Source organism: Aptenodytes forsteri, unplaced genomic scaffold (assembly GCF_000699145.1).
Source record: "Aptenodytes forsteri isolate BGI_AS27 unplaced genomic scaffold, ASM69914v1 Scaffold81, whole genome shotgun sequence".
In the NCBI taxonomy this organism is placed as follows: Eukaryota; Metazoa; Chordata; class Aves; order Sphenisciformes; family Spheniscidae; genus Aptenodytes; species Aptenodytes forsteri.
Genome location: NW_008795259.1, coordinates 3,448,732 through 3,468,211, shown reverse-complemented (window position 1 = coordinate 3,468,211; position 19,480 = coordinate 3,448,732). Strand labels below are relative to the sequence as shown.

Here is a 19,480-nt window from a genome sequence, read left to right as displayed (position 1 = left end):
CTGTCTTACCTGTTTGTATTTTTAGTTTTCAAAAAGAGATTACTTGATTTTAGTCGGAAGTTACGGGTTAGGTTAGATTGAAAAGTGAAATTCTGTGGTATGTGTCGGGCAGTCGGGCAACTTGGCTTGTCAGGAGGCATCCATCTAACCTTGAAATCCCCAAGCAGACTGTACAGGGCAGGACGGTGCTCGCTTGGTGTACTGCATAGCACAGTCTGCCTTTCCAAGAGCTGCAGAAATACAAATAATAGGCTGCCATCCCACAGCTAGCCTATAGTACTGCTTTTGTAACATGAGCTTCATGGAGGAAAAAATGTCCTGACCACACTGGAAATCATGCTAGAATAATTGTAGTTAAAGCAGTTGTTAAATATTGCTCTCTCTTCAGCTGTGATGTAGCCAGAACCTAGAGGAAATTCAACAGTTAAAATCAGACTGTTTAAAGAAGTTACATGGCTTTGTGGATACCATTCATTAGTTTCTTTTTTAATGTGCACTACACAGCACTGATTAACGACTTGCAGTAGATGTGTGCAGGTTTTTTTTCCAGCAGTTTCATATAGCAGATTAAAAACTTAGAGAAGACCTGCAGGAGCTTAACTGACATACAGTTCAAAACACTTTGTGTGTCACTTGCTGTAAAGTTTGGTACTATATATCTGAAGCTTGGAGATGAACGTTTCCAATATCGATTCAGTTAAATCTGGCAATGGGTGTAATGTAATTGTAAAGAATCTGTATCAAATAATTTAAAAAGCAGGTGCCTTCCTTAGAACAGAGCAGTTGAAATCATAATTTTTTTCCATTCATCCTCCTTTATGGGTTATTATTCCTAAATTCTTTATCAGCATAAACAAATAAAACGTCCAGGAACAGTCAAGTATCAGTACTGTGCAGCTAGGTATGAAAAATATTAATCTCTTTGGATCACCAAATTCTGTTTGTTGTTATTTTTGAGGAAAGTTTTTATTAAAAAGTCATCAGGCAAAAAAAAGTTTTCAGACTGATTGACTGTTACTGGCATAATTCACCACACAGAACAATAAATTGTAAAAATATTGCCTACAATTGGATGAGTTTAAAACTTGAAATTTCAGGCATCAATTTTCCTAGCTCTACCAAGTCATGTTCAAGCCTCAAGGCCAACAAATTTAGTGCTCTCTTTTCAGAGGCACTAAGAAACACTGCTACCACCAGCAGCAGCTGCTTGCCCATGCAAGTACTGGCCTCCTACAGAGGCCAGAATGCTCTCTGTTGTTTCCTAAATTGGTGGCTCTGTGCCTACCCGAGACTCATTTCTGTTTCAGTCCCTCAGAGCTTAGGTTTCTAATAAGTCAGTCAACTCAGTCTTGAAACAGGACTGGTAGCTTGGTCAACATACAAAGAACCATTTGTTCCTTTTTGGTGAATCCTCTTTCTTTGCTTTTCGGGGGGGAAGCCAGAACTGAGTGACAGCTGTCAAACTGTAGAACTTCCTATGGATGGCTTTTCTAACTCTTCCACAGAAGAGCAGCAGCTTTTAATATTCCTGCCCAATTTTTATTTGACTGTGAATTTGCCTCAGAACTTTTTTTCTTTTGACGCTTCATAGCCTCTCATCCTCATGTCTGGTGTGGTTTACTGCCGATGAGCAGAGGTACCTGCTGACACCACCTACTTTTTCTGAACAGTTATGTGCTTTTATCTTCCCCTCCTCCTTTTTGCACAACAGGCAAGCTGAAAGGCTTGTTCAGCGAGAGGCAGCAGCAAGGTTAGCTTCCCAGTTATCCATCTCAAATGAGGTTCCAATCTCACAAGAGTTAAAGTACATCGAACCCAAGCTGCCTGGGTTAAAATTTCCTGTGTTTCAGTTGTCCTAGCTGAACTTCAGTTCATTCTTTGAACTCTTGAGTCTGCGAAAGGTGTAAAAATGTTTGATGCTCATATCCTCTCTATCAAGTTACTCTAGAAGGACTGGGAACATTTGAAGACCTGGGTTGGCTTCTGGCACAGAAGTGGCATCCTGATGAGTTCAGTTTTACTGTGTGTGCAACTCTTGCTCTCTTTGTTCATGCAAGTTTTTGTAGCCTCTTTTGTCTTAAAATTACACATATGGTATTGCAGTTCCAGCTTTTGCTTTGCTTATTCAGTCACTTTGGAGGTTTCATAGTAGAATGCTGTCATCTAAGTACTTGGGGGAAACGTAGCTCTGAGAACTACATGTGGGACAACTGGTAGCACTACGCCATCTGAAGACTCCTGCATTGGCAAGCTAGAAGTTTAGTTTCTGTTACTCCTCAGAACCACAAATCTTTTTCCCTTCCGCTTTTCCCATAGTTCACACAGTCATCCTTGCTACAGCTTTATGGTATTGTTAAAATTGCCTTTAAATGTAGACTTTCTGACAGATTTAGTTTGTTTAAAAAAAAAAAGTTATGTAAACTGGAGATTAAATTTAATGGATAATCTTGTTAGATGTTTCACCAGTAAAAAGTACAGTGGAGGGCCCAAAATTGGAAGGTGCTATTTTAAAGTTTCTGTCAGCCATTGTGATAGTTGATGGCTGAAACTGTCCTTCATTTTTATGCCTTAAGTCTTCCCATCCATTTTTCTTTAGAGCAGTACTGGGGCTTTGTTACTGGCAGCTAGAATTCCAGCAAGTCAGAGTCTTCGGTGTTAAGAATAGAGTGGGAGTGGAATGCATTTATGCTGTAACAGAATAATAACACTTTCCTGAGAGAAATTGCAAGGGTTTGTTGAGGCTTTCTTTAACACATTTCTGTCAGAAGCTATGGAAAGGCATTGTATTTGTGCTTCAATATGCTAAATAAGAGGTATTTTAGACTTAAGAATGTTATGTTTCACTTGATTAGCCTAATAGGTGCAACCTACGGTTACGTGGTGCATTAGCTTTCAGTGCTGTATAATAGGACTGGCAGCATGGTGTCCCAAAAACTGTAATTGCGTGGGCTGCTGAACAGTTGTAGAGAAAGCTGCACAAAAATTCTATTCTAGACAGAATTTTTTCATTTTTAAATGAATTTCACAACAAATTCACAGTTGGATGCCACTGCTTGTATTTCCAGCAAATCATACTCCAGAAAAGTAATACTTTGCTTCAACAAAGCCTGCCACAAACAGTGCAGTGATATAAAACAGAAACTGGATATTTTTTAATTGTAATTTTTCAAAATATAGTACAGTTGTTAACTATGCCTGCAGGTCCTGACATTCAGATATGTTTGGCTTTGTCTCCACATGCAAAAATGAAAATCCTTCACAAATAAGAAAAAAAGAAGGGCTGGGGGGAAATACCCTTTTTACTTGCGCTCTATTCATGATAGGAAACTGACTCCCTGACAGCAATGGTTGTCACAACACCGCATGTTTAATAGCATAGTCAGAGCAAACCTGTTACACAGTTACCTTTAATTTCCAGCCTAAGTTTACTGATGGTCAATTCATTTATACCTTCCTTTCTTGTGCCACTATTGTTCTTCAGCTTAGCTAGTTCTCCGTTCTCCCCCTGTCTGGTTCCACTTACTGGCATTTTTGGAGTGCAGTTGCATTTTCTTTCCATCTTTGGTTTGTTTAGCTTACCAAGACAAGGTCTTTTAGACTATTAGATGCTGCAATTAAGGCAACTACAGTTTCATATACACGGACTGTCTCTAAACTGCATAGCTTTGAACAGTTTGTGCTGAATTATCTGCTCTTAAATTGCAAAACCTGTCTAAGAAACTGAGGAAATACTTGAGCTTGTGCTGAGCCCCCTGATCCTGCAGTCATAGCAGGACTGGACCCGCTATGAAAGGTCAGGAACACCTAATTAGTGCTACTGGGATTGCAAGAAATAATCTCCTTTAAGCTCTCAGTTCACCCATTTGTCCTTGTATGTGGTACAAGGATGCAAGATAAAATATGTCTGCTTGTGCCCTTTCGCTGAGGTTGAAGTTAACAATTTTGCCATACAGCTGGGATGGGCTAGCAATATGCGATACTAAGCTACTGTCACTTCATTTTTACCATAGGTTCCATCTCAATTCCATTTAGTCAATTCATTCTGAATTCTTCATTAGAAGACACAAATGACCATTTTATCTCTTAGCTGTGCACCACCAGACAATGGTATTTAACACCTGGTGCTAATGTTGCTGACATAAGTATTTCATGCTTGTAGAAATTAACAGTACCTGGTTACAGTAACTCAGTGACTGACTCTTTAAGAAATATGTTAGGGAAGGTTTCCACAGACATAGTTGACAGGCAACTTTTACTAGCACAGTCAAAAGTTGTTTAATTTGGGTTCTCTCAGCAGCAGCAGACAGAATTAGCAGCTCCTATCTTGAGCCAAGTTGCGTGAACGCATGAGAAGAGGCACGCTACCTCGGGAGCTTAGGTGGGATGGGTGAGAAACAAGGATTCTTCCTTGGAACCACCTCACCCTCTTACACAACCCACCTGCTTTGGTCTCTATACATTCCAGCTTTTCACTCGCCTCCTTGATAACACCACTTCTCAGCTCAGCCAGCTGGCCTCCTCTCTGCAGGACACACACCTGCCCTCTCTGCTTGACATAGCAGCCTCCTCTCTGTACTTCCATTATGGCTCCCCAGCTGCACCAGGGCTTGAGTGAGATGCTTCATTAGAGAACAATCAGTTGGGGCAAAGAAATGCTGCTTAGTTCATGAGTGAAATTTTGATTGACTAATGAACATGCTCTAGCAGTGCTCAGGTATCCATAGAGAAGGGAGACCATCAGAGTCTTAATCTTGCGCGGCATTTGTGCAAAAGTAAAAACACACAGTTTCCACATGAAAGATCCTACTGTCACAAGATGAGGCCGGTAGGCAGCCGAAAGCTGAATACCGCATGGGTTTGCAGACCAAAATCAACACTTTGCACCCTGAGATTAACTGCAAACCAGCTCCCAAATTCACCCTGTACCTCTTGATGTGATTTGCATACCACTGTTCGGTGCCTGGTCAGGTTGTATTTGCTTGTGGGATGTGATACAAATTTTGTCCTCTGTGCTATGAAGCCTGCAGAGGATTTAAACTGGGGCAGAGTGAAGTAGAAGAAGGAAAACAGTAGAAGAGGAAAAAGGAAGGGGGTGTTGCATTTCCACACATACCTGTGATCTTTTGGTGTGGTTCAAGTAGTGGTGTGAGGCATTCTTACTTTGTTTTGCAGGTTACAGGGGAGGAGAAAAAAAAGTCAGTTTCATAAAATTTCTGGTATTGCTCTATTCCTCCCTCCCTTCCTTCCTTGACGTAAAAAATCACTACTATAACGAGAAATTATAAGCTTGCAACCTAGTATACTATGCTGTTTGACTTGTCCTTGATTTAGTTTAAATGGAAACAGTGAGATTTTTCAAGGACAAGACTAAAGCTAGCTATAAAAGGCATTAGAGATGTTTTGGAATGTGTGAGGAAAAGCTGGTATTCTTCTTTACCTTTTTCAGTTATTTGCATCTCTTCCAGAGCGAAAATAGAACATTCCTTCTAAAAAGGTATCGATTCTCTTGTATGTTCAGAAACTGAACTGCTTTTAGTGAGAGCAGTGAAATCTTCTTTGACGCTTGCCTCTTTGCTACGAACTTTTGAAACAGAGACTGTCTTGATACACGGGCCTGGGTGCAGAGCTCAGCTGCATCCTGATTGCACCTTGGAACAAGAGTCACTGTTCAACATCTTTCCTTCTGCCTTCCCCCAAGCACCCTCGTTTCCAACAGGAGACCCATGATGCCCTCCAGGAAGCACCCTCCTCTAAACTCCAGGCTGCATCACGTTGCACAGTGTAGACGCAGGCAATGAAAGTGTTCGCACCTCATGCAACAGGGGGTCCTGTCATCCTTTCGTCCTACTCTTATAAAATGTTTGTCCATAATTTTCTAAGTAAGAAAGAGTAAGTGCCTCCTTTTTAGATCTTGAGGCAACTTGTGGGACCCGTGGTTAAAAAAATGAGCACAACTGAGATGGCAGTTGTAAGACATGACTCTCTTCTCCCGTAGAATAACTCATTTTGTTGATCTTGCGTAACTCCCTTTAAAGCTGTTTTTCGTAGTAGGATTAAGTTGCTGCATCGGTGTTATCTGAGGAAAGGTGGAGCAAGTAAGATGAACTGATTAAAGGCTCACTTTGTAATTTTTATAACAGCAGCCTTAATCACATTGTGATCTCTGAGCTGTGTGGTCTCACCAGCCTTTGTCCATGATTCTGATCTTTTACTGTCGATTGAATATACCGAAGGGAGTGATGGGGTCATTGCACTTTCTCTGATTCACGCTAGAATAATTGAAATCAGAAGTTGAGGTCATGTGGATCGGTAGCCCCCTCTCATTACTTTGTGTTGCACTTCCAACATTTATGCATACTTTGATGAGTTAAATGCTTTCTAATTTACCTTTGCCTACAAAGTGAAGTGCCCAGAAAAGCAAATGGGGCAATTTTAGATTTTTGCCTGTTTTAGATCTTACACAACTGGAGTCCAGGTCTAGGAAGTTACTCCAGAATTACAGCAGCGCAGGGGACTAAGAGCCTGTCCTAACTAAAGCATACCCTACTGGATGTGCTTCTGTTTAGAATTTCCTCTTTAATATCAATTGACAAGCATTTCATATGCTTGGTAAATAAAAATGCTTATTTGACTTCTCCACCCTCCCCACAAGGAAATTTCTACTAAGGCATGACATCTCCTATAAACTGCCATGAGTAATATCTTCTGAACTGCTTTCAGAGAAACAAGAGTCCTTGCTATTTCTATCTGTAATAATAATTTACAGTCAGAGAAGCTGATAAAGTAGTAAGATCTTCTTGAAGACTGTTGTACAAACAGAAACCCTCGTCTTATCTGTTTCTTTAGAACTTACCGAGCTGTAGTGCATGTTCTGTGCCATGGTATGTGCATTCTAGCAAGACATCCAAAATTTATTTTTTAATAATGCTAGGTTTTTATTCAATTGCAAAGTTGGTGAAACGGGGTTGTCAGAGAAGAAGAATACTGAAACAGGAACCTGCTGGCTTTTTTAACCTTTTGCTGTAAGGAAATGTGCCTTTCTCCATTTGATTTGAAAAAGGAAATAGACTGGTGGTGTGGCTATGGAACTTTCTCTTCCTGCCTCTGATTGCAAAAGTGCTAGTAAAAGAATGAAAAGAAAAAGTACAGTACTGAACAGTAGAATATTATGGCTTTGTTGAGACATCAGAAAGAAAGTAATTAATTATCTTGTTTGTTTTGTTTCAGGTGTCAGAAACTATTTGAAAGAAGCATTAGTGAATATCATTGCTGTGCATGCAGAGGTGAGAAAAACTTCAGATTGTTTCGTGCTTACATTCATATGAATAATTTCAGTGTATTTTGCTTGGTAAATCCTGGCTTTCATCACCCCTGAAAATTGTAGCTCTGTTGAAGTGTCTGCATTATAGATGTAAGTGCTTTGGGTTAGGTTCAGCCAACCAACTATGCAATCGCTAACTTTTTTAAGGGCAGAAGGAGATGAACAGTTCCTGTTTATCCTCAGTAACACTCCATTACACCTTTTTGTTTCCACTATCTGATGAAGAGGAAAGCCAAAGTCTAAAGCTCAATTCTTCTCTTTTCATGCAGATTAAATACATATAGAGAGAGAGAGATACATAGATAGATATGATGCTCACTTTCTCTGATTAACTTTATTTTCCACAACATATGAAAATGAGCTTGTGCTTCACTTTGGAAGAAATGTTCAACATATGCCACTCGAAGTGAAAAGCAATATATATCATTCTTGTACATAGGATAAAAAGTGGAAACCTAAACCCAGAAAGTTTTATAGCCTCTGTACAGCACAAATTGTGTTTTAAATACTTGGGTAGGTAATGGCTTATGATAGGCAGTGCATATTAAAATTAAAACATTATTCTTAAAATAATATGCTTGCAGAGCTGCAGTTATTTGGCCTTTTGTGATAATATGCAGGAATTTTCTGTAGTCCTTTAAATGACAGCCTCTGTTCTACATACTCCTTCCTTCTAATCGTCAAGAGTGTTACCAGATTACTATTGCTCCTGGTATAAGCATTGGTAGTAGTATCACTCTTAACTTTCAAAATACCACAAGTATAGGACCACAAGTATAGGTGCTCTTCCTTTTCCATCTAATTAAAAACTGATGAGAGTCACTTGAGGTTTTTGTTTATTTTATTCCTCCTTAAATTACAAGGGTCCATATAAATTAAAATATTTTCAGAAACTTTAAATACCGCTTGCAATATTTTTGGTTCAGTTTCAGTATTTACTTACAGCAGTTTTCACAGAAGCATTGCTGATTTTACAAAATGCTTCTGAATAAGGGAATAAGCAACACCAAAAATATATACCAACATGACATTCATTTTCAATGTTGTTTTTCAGTGTAGTGGAAATTAATAAAAATGAAAATGAGAGGTTTTGCTTTAAAAAATTCAAAGGCATTTGTGACTTATTGAGCTAATCCTGTATACATGCATACTCGTTAAAATGCTTCAGCAGAAAGGTGCACTGCCTTGCTGACTTCATTGAGACCGATACTGATTTTGGCCCAAATAGTGTTGCCTCATAAATTTCTAGATGTGAAATATTACAGAAATATGAAAACGTGTGTCAAGATGAAACTCCCATTTCCACTGTTTTCTGGTGAAATTCTGTAAGCTGGGTCAGATTTAATTTTAGTTAGCAAGGCTGCAAGTTTCTGTAGTTTGAAACAGCAAAAATTAACCATCAGCTGAACAGCGAGCATGGACTGAAGTAGAAAAAAATTGTTTCTCTACCTGTGAATTCAAATTTAACTGAAATCAAACTAAGGGCTTCTTATTGCAAATTTGTGATGATTCACCATTGCTGAGAATTTTTTTTCCTGGATTCTGTATAGTAACTTCAAGAGTGCTCATTGTGGGCACAAATACTCTCTTCTCAGTAGAAGATTTTTGGGCGTGTTCCTGGTACGTTTGTGTTGAATTGCTCAGCAATATTTGCTGCTAAATAAGATGACCCCTTCTCCAGTTGTTACTGGTGGGTTTTTTTCTTACCATACGGCTAAGTATGTCACTCACTTAGCTTTTGTGGGTCAAAACAGTTAAAACAGCCTACATGTTTGAATTGGCAATGATAACAGTTGATAGCTGACATATATGTGGTCGGTGTACTTAACCTATGGTGTAGACCTGCCTTTTGGAGCAGTCAGCTTGATGGGATCCCTGATACATAATTCATTTCTTAAATCACTGAAAACTGTAGGAATCTTGCATTCTCCCCCCCCCCCTTAATTTACTTTTACACACGTGTATGAATATCTTCTGTCAATTACTACACTTCCTTGTCAGACATGAGATCTCAACTTCACATAAAGCAAAGGTATTCTAGCAAAAAATCATTCCACTACTTAATTTTTTTAGATCATTTTCAAGCAGAAATCGGGGCCGGGGGGGGGGGGGGGGGGGAGAAGTGTTTAAAAAGTGTATACAGTTCATCTTCCTTCTTGCACCACTCCAGTCACATCATCTTCAGTTCCTTGTGTCATTTTCTCCCCCAGCCCTATGCAGTTTTAGTGCAGCTTTATCATCACCTCTAAGTCTTGACACAAGTTTGGTCTGTCTAACCTATAATCTCACTTCCTCCTATATTCCAACCTCTTGGCCTGCATTTTCCCCAATTTTGTGTAGAAAAATCATACTTTTTTATTTATTTTTAATTCACCAACAATTTCTCGCTTCCTTAAAGCTCCCTTTAAGGAAGATTGGTTTCTTCATGCTTTCCTTCAGGCATAGATCTAATGTTTAATTTTGTGGTGGTGTTGTGTTGCAGTTGCTATTCTGAACCTCAAATGGAGGATCCAAGTATCACTTTAAAAAGTTGTACAAATAAGCAGTTAAAAAGATGGTCTTGATGCATGGAAAAAACAGTAAGGTGTGATGTTTTTGCCAGGGAACTAATAAATGGCAGCGGTGGAAGAATCTAAGTGAAAATCCATTACACTGCCATGCTCTCAAACCCTTTCAAAGGCTTATCTCTGCCACAGAGCATAAAGACACTAGCTGTTTGGCAGTGGTCAAATATAAAGGATTCTAGAAGAAATAGCAAAGTACATGGGTAGAAAGTGGCTGAATGTGTAATTGGGTCAGTCAGTTGCACAACCCTGAATTAAAGATGCTATCTACAAAACAGCAGTCTATACAACCACCTGACTCCCTGCATCCATCAGCCGAGAGCACGTATTTTGAAGTCTAGCTGCTTTTAGGCATTGCAAGAAAGTTGTCATTATCACATATCATATAGCTAACATTGCTATTAACAGAGGTGATTTGTCACAGCGCAGGACAAGCATCAAAAGAAATCCTTCGTATTCCAGTTGCTTTGAAATTTTTTTGTCCATTGATAAAAATGAAGTGGTCCTTTGAAAGTGTTTAATGCTTTTTACCGAAATGTTACCGTAGAAAATATTTCTGTTAATATAGGTATTATGCTCATGATTCTTCTTTTGTAAAAATCAGGTGTTTACCATTTCCAAAGACTTAGTTCCTCGGGTAATGTCAAGGGTTGTAGAAGCAGTCTCTGAAGAACTGAGTCGACTGATGCAGTGTGTCTCATCCTTCAGCAAAAATGGAGCTTTACAGGTACCTGAATACTTTGTACTGTCCAACATCTGAATCTAGAAAACTGAGAATAACAGACACACGTATAATCTGTGTATTTGTTGGATTTATTGTAGCAGTGAAAGCAATGCGATAAAAGGGATTAGTATACAACCTATTTCAGATTTATGGATGAATACCCTTTGGGATACTGGTTCTTGGGTTTGATTATATTTTAGTGTTGTCTTTGTGTCTGAGTGCACAGAAGGTTACCTGTATCCTATGAGATAAAAAGCATCGTAATGGTATCTGTTTGAAATGTCGTTAAATACTGTCCTTGGCCTGTCATCAAAAAATTATTTTAAAAGAAAAAACAATTTTGTGGTATTTTGAGATTTAAAAATTTTGACAATATGATGCTGTAGGATCTTGCAAGTCTTTGCACTTGTCTGTTATACTATTTCTACATTAGCACTTTGTTGCAGCATGGGTAGAACAGATACTCTTATACTGCCTTCTTCATTTATGGCTGGATTGGTAGTTGTACTTACTATTGGATAAGTTTTACAGGACTCCAAGAAAAAATCTTTTTTAAAAAGTTCCTTTGAGTCAATGATTGGTATGGCTGTAACAGGCAAGAAGAGCAAACTCCCAGTTTTCATTGTACATGACAGCATTCTTGCATTATGATGGGAAAATAGTTATCCAATTGCAAGCCTTATTTTCCAGTTGCTGGTAGTAATTGCGTTGGACAGAGAATTAATGTAGGAAGATCGCAGCCAAATAAGATTGACTGCCTATTTAAAACCAAATCAATGAATAGCAAGAAAGCTACCCGTGTATCATTTTTGTTTGACTAGACAGCCCACCATATGAACTTGCTGCCTAAACCCATAACTGAAAGGATTTTCTCTCCCTTCTGCAAATTTGTCACTCATGGTCATTTTCTGTTCCTCTGAACATAGAAAATCCTGTCTGGCAGACAGCAGCAGTGTGAGAGTGATCTGAGCCTGGTCTGACTGATCAAAAAATATCCATTCCTGAAGAGAAGCCTGAATCTGTATTCCCACATCCCATGACCCACAGTTTTTCAGGGTTTGCCCTTCCACCGTGTTTATTTAGGCTGTGGTACTTGAGAATGTGACACTTCCCCATGGTACTGCTCCCTCCTAAAATGTAGGAAAGACTCTGGAATTTTATGTGCAGGACTTCAAAAAATCCAAGGCTGTTCAGCTTGGAGCACCATACAAAAAGAGGTGAAACATTCTGTGGTGAGAAGAGCATTTCTTATGAGTATAAAATTGGGGGGTGGCTATGTTGTATTTTGTGCCAGAAAGTTCTGGTACTAAAAAAGCATAAATCTCAACTGGCTTCCTACCTAGGGAAGAGAGGAGGGGAAGAACTAAAAGCCAAAGCCTTTCATTAGAACTCGAATTAGATGTCTGTGTTGCATTATAATAAGTTTTGTTTTGGAAGATTAATGTCATATTAGTTGGGTCTAAATGTAGATCAGTTTCTGCAATGGCTAACTGGATTAAACTTTATCTTTATGATGAACAAGAATGGAATATGAATTTGGATGAAGTTCACTTCATATTTTTAAATGAAATTACTTAAAGTATTGATCACATGCAGAATATTTCTAGTTCATATAAAACCAGTCACGATAATGATTGCTTTTCAAATGCTAAAGGGTGATTTATGAAATTTGTTTAATCTTTGAGTTCATTCTCCACAATAGTTTGCCTAGGTGAAAATCAATACCTAGACACACAGTACAGTGCAGGAGTAAAATCCCCAAGCTTGTGTGCCCACCAGGTGACAGACAAGAAGCAGAGGACAACCATTCTACTTCCTCATCTGATGGAAAAAAAATAAATTCAACAGGAAAACCAAGAATAAAACGTGTATTGACAGATTCTTGTACTCTTTTGTTTCCTTCCTCCTTGGCCAAGCTGTGCTGTGAGAAGTTAAGCTCACTGTATTTAATTTTTAAAAAAAAAAAAAAAAAGACAAGGTAGCGTCCTTCTATCTTTCTATCACAGCACAGAAGAGATGGAACAGAATTGAAGATTTATTACTGTTACTGAGAGACAAGCCAATGTTTTTAGACTGCTACATAGTGACCGTACAAACAGTTTGACTTGAATCAGAAGTATGAAATTGTTCATTTTTGCAGTCTCCTGACATAGCAGCGTGGCAACCAAAAATACAGGAAACAAACTGTTAGAAGCCAAGGCTGCTTACAACTGCAGTGTGCAATAATATTTGCTTCTAAAAAAGATGAAGCTTTGGGATACTGGTATTCACTTGATGAAAGGACATTGTGTCATTGTTTCAATGTTTGTATTTCTGTCTTTAGGCAAGACTTGAAATCTGTGCATTGAGAGATACCGTGGCCATATACCTAACACCTGAAAGCAAGTAAGATGTGCTGTAGTGTCTATTTTTTTCAATGTAATGGAATCCTTGGTTAACATGCAAAAGCACATAATGTAAATTAAGGACTATGAAATTTTGCTTCAAATAGAATGTGATATACTAGGTAAATATACGAAAAACAGATCACTAGCAAGGTTTTGTCAGTTGAAAGAAAGAATTACTCTTTTCTTGTTTTTTTAACTTGAATTTTTAGACACAAACTAGTATTTGCCACTCAAAAAAAAAAAAGGTAAAAATTCTTAACAGCAGTACAGCTGCTGAGGAGAATGATGCTAAAACAAGACTAAAGCAGATGTCTCAGTTTTATCCAGTTTTTCACAGCAATCTCAAAGTACACGGCAAAGGACCTGCCAGGCACATCAGAGACGCTACAGAACCAGACACTGGCAGGATCCCCTTATACGGATGTGGAGAATTAGGGCTCTCCACAAGCTTGTACAATACCCTACTCCTTCTCCACACACCTAATCAGGGAAAGTGAATTCAGCTTCACACTGTCTCTTAGAATGAAAGCCTTCAAAAGGCTTTCAGCAATTTATCATTTCTCAGTGAGGTGCAAGACCAAAGATAAATAGTGTGGGACACACTCACACATTAATATAAAGGGAGAAAGAAAAGCATTAGCAGTATCAGTGGTTGATGCAGTCAAGGCACGTAAAAACAAATTATGATAGCTGTCAGCAGTTTTGAGTAAAGTTGATTGATTGAAATTTCTAGGTGATTATGGGCAGGTTCATTCATTATTTTAATTACTTATGCTTCTGTTAAGATTGGCATTACATGTTCACGCAGATGGCAATTTGGTCATCTTACCTAATCAACATTTTGTAGGAGACCTTGCAGGGCTTGAGGGCCTAATGTGTCTTCATAGTGTCACAGATAGTGTCACTGCATTCCGTTTCAAAAGACTTGCTTCCCTGTTCTGGGTCTCTGATAGTGATGAAGACCTCTAAATGAAAACTACTTGGCACTGGCTCAAATTGGATAAAATGGAAGTGGTATTGTCTCTAATCAGCACAGGGGCAAAGCACAGTGAACCCTGGAAACTGGAGCTTCATAGATGCCTTTTTATTCCTGGACTTGCCACTAGTAGTAGTTGCCACAAGTCACCATATTAATCTTTTGCTGACAAGATTGTACCTGTCTGTGCAGGTCCTGCATCGTTCCCTGCACTTCTGTTCCACATCTGTTGCCCAGAGAGGGGTGGAAACCCCATCTTTGGAGTTACTCAGAACTTGACTGGATAATGCTTCAAGAAACCTCCTCTAACCTCGAAGTTGGCCCTACTTTGAGAGGGAGGGTTGGACCTGAAGACCTCCAGAGGTCCCTTCCAACCTAAATTATTCTATGAATCTACCTTACCTCAATGCAAACCTACTGTAATTCTCTCTGTAGGCCCCCTTCTGTAGGGGAGAATGCAGTGACCTGTCTACTGAGCACAGAAAGCCAAAGTCAGTGTTTCATCTGTGCTTCATACTCTGACGGTCACTTAGTTTGAGGCAGAAGGCAGGCTGGCAACTGTCTGTAATTCTTGAAGAGTCCAGGATGTCAACCACAGTCTTAAATCAGCTGCTGATTTAACATTTCCTGTTGATGTATGGTATACATCACATTAGGATTGTCAAGAGACCTGCTTGAACTCATGACCACTTTATGTTCAATTTGCACATGAATGTCAGGTCTCAAGTTAATATTTCTTAATTTATTGAAATAAGAATGGATAAAATACAGCATATCTCCATGGAATTTATAGAAAGAAACTGTGAATGCTGAGACTTGTACCAGTGGATTATGAGTATTTTTGTTTTCCTTGCAGCTCAAGCTTTAAGCAAGCTTTGGAAGCCTTGCCTCAGCTCTCAAGTGGAACTGACAAAAAGTGAGTATAATGCACTGTCTTGTCTCTTTTCTGGTCTCTGAAGCCATTGCTTTTTACTCTTGTATCAGAACTTTGTCATAAGAGGGTTAACGTTCACTGTATTTGACCCTTCTGAATTACAGAGCAGAAGCCTCTTTGGGCAGAGTTAAGAATAAGCTAAGTCCTTGTTCATCATGGCCTATTAAATTACACAGAAGAGCCGATGGCTTTGTGGCATATCCTTGCCCATCGTAGTCTTATCAGTTCAATGTAGCTTTGTATTTGTTTTCTAATTTCTGTCTGTTTTAGCCTTCCTTGTTATCTTAAAGTTTCTGTGAGGTCCGTTGTCTTGTCTTACTGAATTTAGCAGCAATAAAAAAATGGCCAAGGAACAAAGTCCAAGGTTTTGCCAGCTGATATATGGGGAACTCTCAAAACTGGCCTGTTTCATTTTGAAAACAAAGAAGAAGGGTCTGTGGTTCTTTCTTAACATCAGGAGGAGGAGTTTGGGTTCCTCCTTCCCCACCGGAGCAACCTTTGACAACCAAGCTGCTTTGCTGCATCCAACCTAGTATTTGGTAGTCTGTTTTACAAGCATAGCTTAATAAAGAGTAGTACGGTAAAACTAGGATGGATTTGTAATGGGTATATTAGTGCAAGTATAGGTGTTTTGAACTTGAGATTGGTATTATGGTACTTTCAGGAACTGAACTGCATCAAATCAGTTTGCGCTTAACAGTCACAATTTAGAATATTTTGTAGACACATGAAGAGACTGTTTGTGCAGCCCGTGGTCTGCGGACTGTGCCTTCTTCAGATGTCCTCTGCCTATTTATTCAAACCTACTCCTCACTAGCCACAAGAAGTCTAAAGATACCTCCTTGCGTTACTTAGCTCTTATGCTTCATTAAAGATAGGAATCAGTTTTGAGTAAGGAGAGTTCTTTCAACTCAGACTTTCCGAAACACCTGTAGAATTTTTTTTTTCACTTAGTCACAAGCATTTGAGCTTCATGGGACAGATGAGAATCAAGAACTGCATCAATTTTACATCTGCCTCACAGTTCTAAGCCCTAGACAGTGCAAAACCTTTTCTGTTTCTCAGGTCGTTACACCACAATTGTCATCGTTCCAGGCAGCTCATTGTAATCTACACAAATATGTGTAAAATAACACACATTTGTGCATTGATTTAGAGCTCTTCATTTCTGTTCATTCACAGTTATTACTATGATACTAAATGATGAATGTGGCCATAGTCATCTTCCAGAGGACCTGCTGAGGAAGCAGATACTGATTTTGTGGTTCAAGTTGTTGTTCTTGGGTTTGTTTGGGGTTTTTTAACATACAGCGTAATTTCTTCTGTTACTGGCTGTTCAATAATCACAGCTTGCCAAAAAGTTGAGGTGCTACATGTCTGCCCTATCTAGCTTGTTTTTGAAATAGAGCAAAAAGTTCAGAGAACACATTCTTCCCTAGAATATGGGGAAAATAAAACACACAGGCAAGACTGTAAAACTTCATAATGCATCTCCACTGTTACAATAAATATCTCCTACAACAGAGCCATCAACACCATTGGTCCTACACCTGTAGTTTGTAGATTATAATAAATATTATCCACTGCACCAAGTACCTTCTTGGCAACTATGTAAATGTAAATGAACCGTTGTTATGCTCCATAATGAACTCATACATAGTTTGTTATCTATAAAGGACAAAAACACATGGTTGCCAGTGAATTAATGTTTCTCCTAGAACAGTCATACCATCTCTGATCTTTCAGCCATGATACTTAAGAGAAATCCATGAAATACCTTCCAAAGACAAGTTTGAGAACTGATATTCGCAGGTCAGCTACACACGAAAAGCCATAGCCTGGATAAGGGATACGGGTTTTATGGTACATTGTCTGACAGTTTCTGGATTTTCCTTACAGAATTACCTTATCATGCTCTCTACCAGTCCTTTTGTCACTGTGTTTTGCAAATATGTTTCTCTCAAGATTATGATCTTTATCTGGAAGGAAAGCCATATAAAGGGCTATTTTATCACCTTGATAAAACCTCTGTGGCTAAGTCCTCCTCTGGTCACAGATCATCCTGACACACTTGGTATACTTCTAAATATCTATAATATTCAGACATTTGAATAGATCCAATTTTAGGCCCTTTATTTAAGCAGACAATGTACTCGAAGTCACAGACAGACTAGCCAAAACTTTCGGTAATTGTTCCCTTTTCAGAATCTGCCAAAGTTGTAACTATTTTCCTTTTACAGGTTACTAGAAGAGTTACTAAACAAATTTAAAAGCAGCATGCACTTGCAGCTGACCTGTTTTCAAGCTTCTTCATCAGCAATGGTGAAAACATAGACAACGACACAACGCAGGCAACTCAAAAGACAAATATGCTTAAACGACACCCATTTTTTCTGTACTTCTTCAATTCCTTTGAAGACTCTGAAGAAAACAAAAGGAATTTCACTGAAAAAGAAATTGTGAGATACAACTCTTTGAGTGATGGTATGGGGTATCCTGCTGAGTGAGACTTCTGGTCATAAATACCTTGATAAAATGGTTTTCTGTCTACTGTATTTCATTCTGTGGAGGGGATTAAGCCCATTTTGTTTACATACACTCTTCTTGGCTGTATGTTCATCAAGAACTATTCATTAGCATGCTGCAATCTCAGTTTCATTTGTTAAAAATACATTGAAATGTATTTCTAGCAAATGTCACCTTAAATTAATCTATTACTTTCTAGATGTTGAGTGATACTGATGTAAGTGACTGGAAGACTCAACTTCTGTAAAGTATTAAGAAGTATGTAATAAACATTACTACGTACAGCTGACTAATAAGTGTTCAGATACAACATGGAGAAGGACACTGATTCTTTTGCATTTAAAAATTATCACCCTTTTTTCTGTTATCATCTACAGTTTTAGTGGTCATAAGTCTGGTTTCTTGGGAGGCTTTTATTTTCTTGCTTCTTTTTTAATTAAACATGTTCCTGCCTCTTTTGTTTCTCCCTTCTATTGGAATATTGATGATAACCTTCACATTTGAAATAAGCTCTCCTTTCATTGGCAATTAACAGAAAAGCTCTCCGAGTTTATAAGATTAGTAGAAGTTTTTTAAAAAAACATTCAAGTAATATTCTTTGGTGTTAAGGAGTAGAATAGTTAATAGTCTCTCGCACAGTCAGAAGTAAGGAGGAGCACAATATGTCATTGGTTTTGCTGCTTCCTTCTTACTCTTCTTGTCTTTTCTTGTGCTTTACAGGCTTACTACCACTGTCTTCCTTTTCCCACTTGTTAGTCAGTCCTCTTTTCACCACCAGTTATTGAATTTGCGTGGAGGAGAATAGGGATTCAGGAGGAAAGAATTTTGCTGCCATTAAGATACAGTTACACAAAGATCAAGAACCGTCTTCCCAACAGGGAAGATTTGACACTGACTTTCATTTTGGGACTTGATATAAGATGCAGGAAGCTATAACAAGAGAGCAACTAATAGAAAGTGGTCTTGTTTTGGGGGGTGAGGAGTGGGTTTAATTTTATAACTGAAACCATGACTTGCAAGTGAATAATGTGGTAATAATATATTCTTCCTGTATTTACAGTCCTTTTGAGTGGGACTTTTCAGAAACAGTGCACTGAGTTTTCAAACAATGTTTAATGTCAACTGTTTTCTCTTGCCAGTTCAGTTACGTGCTTTAAAAATACAGCGTACAGTTCCTGTAATATGAAATACTGAAGAAACAGCTTGATGCACGTGTATTTACTCATAAAAAAAGAAATTGTGTGTAAGTAGTAATAGCATGTTGAATGGAAGTTTGAAACTTCAAATATATGTCATTATTGGCTTTCGGGGAGAATTGTTAAACACCTGGAGCAATGTTGTTTTGTTAGATGTTGTCCATTCTAAGCTGGTCATAGTCTCAGCTGCTGGTATTAACTGAAACAGTCATCCAGTTAGCTCAGTCTGTAAAGGATTTAGCTTCAGAATAATAAAATATTAAGAAAGATGGTCATAAGCTCTTCTTGAATTCCTCGCTTTCCAAGAAATGTGATTTCTTTGTGAATTTTATCAGTCTGCATTTGTATCATATGCATTTTGTATCGGACATGTGCCTAAGTATTGAAAACTTATTTTATCATCTGTACTGAATTAATATATGTTCAGGCATCTCTTTATTATAATATCATTCTCTTACTCATCTTCTGTTGCAACAGCTTGTTGCTTGTCTTTAAAACCTGAAGTCAGATGTTTTGTGTTTAGTTGCCTTTCTGAAGTAACACTTCAGAACATGTAGCTGACAGCAAAAAAGAGAATAATGTGTAAAGGATCAAAATATTACTTGAATTCAACCTGGTATGAAATAAATGCTCGCAGTCAAGTCAGAGCACTGGATTTCAATAAATCCACTTGGTGGAATTAAGGAAGGCAGTGAGCAGCATGCCACAACAGGATGTATTGGAATCCCTTTGCGTGGAAGGTGAGTTGGGACTGCCGAGGCTTCACAGCCAACGTACAGCAAGCTGCAGTTCCTCTGAAAAGAAGATTACAAAAAACCAAGAAGTGGTCAGTGTGGTTTTTGAACAGGTGTT

The 19,480-nt window shown here is 38.5% G+C and overlaps 1 protein-coding gene across 1 annotated transcript in view; it reads left to right on the top strand.

The window, feature by feature from the left end:
- Positions 1-18,882, top strand: part of EXOC2 (exocyst complex component 2) — a 121,728-nt gene extending 102,846 nt beyond the window's left edge. The window contains exons 23-27 of the mRNA XM_009279235.2: positions 7,228-7,283; positions 10,490-10,612; positions 12,933-12,994; positions 14,829-14,888; positions 17,147-18,882. Coding sequence (XP_009277510.1) covers positions 7,228-7,283; positions 10,490-10,612; positions 12,933-12,994; positions 14,829-14,888; positions 17,147-17,240 — 395 coding nt within the window. The 3' untranslated portion in view covers positions 17,241-18,882. The remainder of the gene's footprint in view (positions 1-7,227; positions 7,284-10,489; positions 10,613-12,932; positions 12,995-14,828; positions 14,889-17,146) is intronic.
- The last annotated feature ends 598 nt before the right edge of the window (positions 18,883-19,480 follow it).